Source organism: Miscanthus floridulus, chromosome 2, assembly GCF_019320115.1.
Source record: "Miscanthus floridulus cultivar M001 chromosome 2, ASM1932011v1, whole genome shotgun sequence".
In the NCBI taxonomy this organism is placed as follows: Eukaryota; Viridiplantae; Streptophyta; class Magnoliopsida; order Poales; family Poaceae; genus Miscanthus; species Miscanthus floridulus.
Genome location: NC_089581.1, coordinates 181,226,923 through 181,231,563, shown reverse-complemented (window position 1 = coordinate 181,231,563; position 4,641 = coordinate 181,226,923). Strand labels below are relative to the sequence as shown.

Here is a 4,641-nt window from a genome sequence, read left to right as displayed (position 1 = left end):
TACATACGAGGATATTGGATCCTAAAGAGATTGCATGGCAAACAAGCATATTCATGATAGATTTGTATCTTTGACAATCAAGTATCTCACTCTAGAACTCCAACAAGATTCAACGTCGCAAAATGACTATATCAGCTAGCAAATTAAACCCAAGGAAACATGAAGATTCACAACAATCACAAAATAGGTTTGCCTATTTGGTGGCTCTCAACTCCCAATGTGTGATTTTGTTGATGATGAATTTATCCCATATTGTTGATAGTGGTAAGGAATCCCTTATTTATAGCTTAGGATAGTAGGGTTCAAATCTCAGCACGAGATTACATAATATCAGCCAGGGTGATTGACCCAGTTGTCCTTCCTTCATTATAGCACGATGCATGCCCAATCTTCTCCAATTTATTGTAGGTCAGTTAGGAGTCCTATAGAAGATTTCTATGAGTCTTACATGTGGTTCTTGCCTTCTTAATACTTGGTTTTTAGAAAAATTAAAAAAAAAATATCTCTCCAACGATTTCTAATCCATCCTCCGCCAGTTCCGCCTAACTTTACGCGACTCTTGAGTCGTGCGGATCCTTCTCCCTACGTGCGCTCGCAGGCCGCCACCGCGCTGCCGCGTTGGAGTTGTGCTCGCGCGCCGCCGGGGGAGCTCGCCTGCGCCGCCGCGCTGGTGCTCTGCTCGCTCGCCACGCTCGCGTACCGGCCGCGCTGGAGCTCTGCTCGCTCACCACGCTCGCGTACCGGCCGCGCTGGATCACTGCTCGCTCGTCGCCCTCGCGTACCGGCCGCCGCGCTCGCATGCTGTTGCACTGGTGCTGCGTGCTGCTTCTCTCGTGGATGCCCGCGCCCTGCTCCATCAACACTCAAGAACCGATCGATGGAGGTGAGCCCAATATAGGAGTAGGAAAAATATAATGGGTGTCTTCCAACAAGGCGATGCGACGATGAGCTTGATGATGAGGCCGGTGCTGCACCTGATGGTCAGGCTGGTGCTCTACGGCGTCGCCGAGGAGATGACCGTGCCGGCGCTCGTCGACAAGGTCACCGCCGTGCTCTGCCCCGCCGACGACAGGTCTTGCCCGGAGGCTCTCTACCTCACCGGCCTGCAGTCCTCGGTATGCCTTCGTTCCTTCCTAGTACTCGTCAGCTAGCTGTGTGCATCCATCACTGTCCCTGCAAGCAGTCTGCATTATTCCGGCGGTTTGATGTTCTAGGACAATCTTCATAGTGTGTTGTTCATCAGGTTCTTGTTCATTGAATGGTCGCATGTTTGCTTCTGTGTACGTGGTTTTCAGAGGAAGAAGACGATGATAATTACCAAATTTGATTTTTTTAGATGTCATTTATTAGAAATTCTTGGGGATGACATTCTTTTTTCCTCCCCAAATATTTTTAGGAGTTGCCAAACTACAAGGTTTTAGGAGAAAAAAGTAGGAAACTCTTGGAGATGCTCTAACATATCTTCAGAAATGCCCAAGAGACAAGACCCACATTCTTGATTAATTTGCTCTAACTCTTCAATCTTCTCCAATTGATTGCAGTTGACTTATTCAGCTTGATGTAAATCTATTTGGAGTTGTGAACTCAAACTTAGTTTTTTTTGTTTGAGTTATTGAACCTTTTGTTAAGATCGTATGCATTTTCTTGTACTAAACTATTCTCATCTACCCAGACTCCACTAATGAAAATTCTATGACACAATTTGAGTATTTGGATGCGTCTCGTAAATAAATTGAAGTTACTATGTAAATAAATTGATAATCCACCTCCCTTCAAGGTTCATTTGTTTGATTGTTCAAGCTACATATTTTTTTAACAGTTTTAGACTCTTGTTGTTCATCAGGTTTTTAAGTTATATAACTTAGGTTGCTTGCTTGTACAGGACGATTATCTTTGTGCAATTTGTGATGATGGCGGTTTCTTGATATGGTAGGTATATTGTTCTATTTTTTTCTCCTAGGTATATAGTGATGTGGTTGCTTTTCTTATGTTCCACCTTCAACATCTTTGCTATATGGATGGCCAGTCCCCAAATTGGTGGATCGTGTAATAATATTTATTAGTTGTATTTGATAAGCTGCTAAGAATTGTTAAACAAATGTATCATATTTCAAGCAGAAATACATTGACTTGCCATCTAGTCAGAAACGTATCACTGTGTATATCAATTTAGTTATTACCTCATTTTTCAACTAGATTGTATGGACACTAAGGTTATTGATATTGGAGTAAGCACTAATCACCTCAGCTATTCAATGATTAGTATATCCATGACTAATTTGATTTATTGTAGCTGTGATGGTAAATGTGGAAGGCTGTTCCATCCAAACAGTTCCCATGGTCAACATTCTAGTTGCAGAGGTCTTGAACTGAAGGATGACCAATGGGTGCTATTCCTTTGCCTAATGATTTGGTTTTCTTCTTGTTTTATTATGTCAACATAGCCTTTTAATGTCCATACGTATCAATGATGTAGGAATCGAAATCGTCCAACTTTATATGCAAGAACTGTGAGTATAAGAAGCACCAATGTTTTGTTTGTGGGAAGTTGGGATCCTCCGAGATGCCTCCAGGTTTGCCAGAGGTATGTCTATCAAGAAAAAAAAGACTAATATTTCATATAAGATGTTTCCTCTTCTATTCATGATGGGATATTTTTCTTGATTTTCACTATGAGTTTTATGTAACTGAGGATAAGTGAAAAGGATCGATTATGCAACACTACTCACGTCCAAAATTTGCTTATAGTCCAGGTCCTCATATGGAACGAGTCCACGTACAAGGTGCTATGCGTATACGAGCTCGTTCCATATAAGGAGCTGGGCCATAAGCAGATTTAGAGCTTAGGATGTTACAGAGGAATTTTATCTACATACAAGAGCTGAAATTGCTGGGAGTAGATAGAATGAAAGAGTGAACAATACCTTATTTCATATGTGCTCTGAATACTTAACAACGTTTTGCATATGCATATGTTAATCAAGATTGGTCATTTTCCTTCATTTTCTAACTTTTTTATTTACCTTTTATCAGGTTCTTAAATGTCAGAAGAAGTATTGTGGGCGCTTTTACCATCCTAATTGCCTTTTGAAGTACGATCGTAGTAAAAATCACCGGGACTTCGAGTGCCCTTTGCATGAATGTCATTCATGCAAGAATAAGGGAGGAACAATAATAACTAGGAAACAGACAGAAAAGGAGGAGGAAACATACTTGGTACAATGCAGGCGTTGTCCCGTGGCATACCACCGGAAGTGCTTGCCAAGGTACCGTATAGTTTGTGTACTTAGATACCGGGTGATATGGACATGTTGTTGATTTAAATGAATTTGTTTTCATTGACCGTTGGTACTTGTTTCACAGGGATATTTCCAATATTGCTGACGATGAAGTCCAACGAACATTCAAGATTAAAGAACGATCTCGAGAACGATTGTTTTTCTATTGCAGGTACAAGTTTTTAGTCTTCCATCCTTACATGTCATCTAGGATCTGTTTCCAATGCCCCAACATGCGTTTCAGAATCAGTGATTTCTGCAAAAATGTATAATCATTTCCTGGAAACATGAGATGGTGGGAAAACTCAACAGTGCAACACGGGATCATCTGAAATTTCCAGAAAGCCCTGCTGTGTTCAAGTTTGATCTAAATGAGAAACTTCCTGAAGAAACTGAAGCACCTGAGCCTTACGCGAGTACCAGCTCTGCTCCCATGGAGTCCTCTGCATCTCGGCCTCCATTCCCATGTCAGCACCCAGCAGGCTACGGTGGCTGGCTGGATGACTGATCATTCATTACCTCCTCGTGTCCGTTTTCTAGAGAAAGGCGGGCGGTTCTGTGTCGATGAGAATTCTCAGGATAATGAAAACTGCTGAAGTGCTTCGCATCATAACCGGTAACGCTGTTTGTTGTCTGCTGCGTCATCTGCTGATGTAGTCAGTGGTGGGTTGTGACTGGTCAACGTATCAACAATGAACAATCTGGATACCATGACATTGGTTTCTTGCTTATATTTTATTTGTTTGGACCAAGACTTGAATTCGTTATCAGCTTTCAGTAGACCTGCCGAGAAGCGTTTTCTGTCCAATTTTCAGCCGGTGCCTTCATGCCCTGCTACTTTGTGACTCCCTTTTGTTTAGGACATTATTGTTTGTGACTGTTGGCTTGTGGAGGCATCCATCTTACTGCTTACAGGTATGCAATGCAATGCATCTTGACCAGCTCACTGAGGGCGACGGCCTGGTGGATCTGCTGGTGGTTTGCTTGCAGGTGATTAGCTGGATTGTGCTGTTTAAGTCCCGGCAATTCAGTTTCTGTACATGCTCGTCGCTTTGCTGAAGCTGTTATCACTACAATGACCTGTTGTTCATGGAAAGGAACAAGCGAGCAACATCAGTGGACTGCCCATTGCAGAATTGCAACACGGCAAGTCCAGTAAGTGATGCTTGCATCACAGAGCATTCACTTGAGACGACATGAACGTCCCGCTATTCTAGAGATCAGATGAGATGAGGGAGTAGCCTTACCCTGCAGGTCCCAGGCGAAAGCGACCGGGGTAAAAACAATAAAAAAAAAGCACCACGCGCTTATCTCCGGTGATGAAGATGCGGCTGGAGTTAACGCAGGACTGTGATAGACGGCA

At 42.8% G+C, this 4,641-nt stretch overlaps 1 protein-coding gene across 3 annotated transcripts; it reads left to right on the top strand.

Moving 5' to 3' along the window:
- Nucleotides 1-585: 585 nt before the first annotated feature.
- Nucleotides 586-4,015, top strand: LOC136540889 (protein ENHANCED DOWNY MILDEW 2-like). 3 transcript variants are annotated; one of them, XM_066532928.1, is made up of 7 exons: nt 586-883; nt 986-1,115; nt 1,883-1,929; nt 2,294-2,387; nt 2,477-2,584; nt 3,034-3,266; nt 3,364-4,015. In XM_066532928.1, the coding sequence occupies exons 2-7, from the start codon at nt 1,014-1,016 to the stop codon at nt 3,548-3,550; spliced, it is 771 nt and encodes a 256-aa protein (XP_066389025.1). In that variant the 5' UTR covers nt 586-883; nt 986-1,013; the 3' UTR covers nt 3,551-4,015. The 3 variants fall into 3 exon arrangements, with proteins under 3 accessions (XP_066389025.1, XP_066389024.1, XP_066389023.1); XM_066532927.1 differs by having other exon boundaries at nt 586-1,115; nt 3,364-3,450; nt 3,523-4,015; XM_066532926.1 differs by having other exon boundaries at nt 586-1,115.
- Nucleotides 4,016-4,641: the final 626 nt, after the last annotated feature.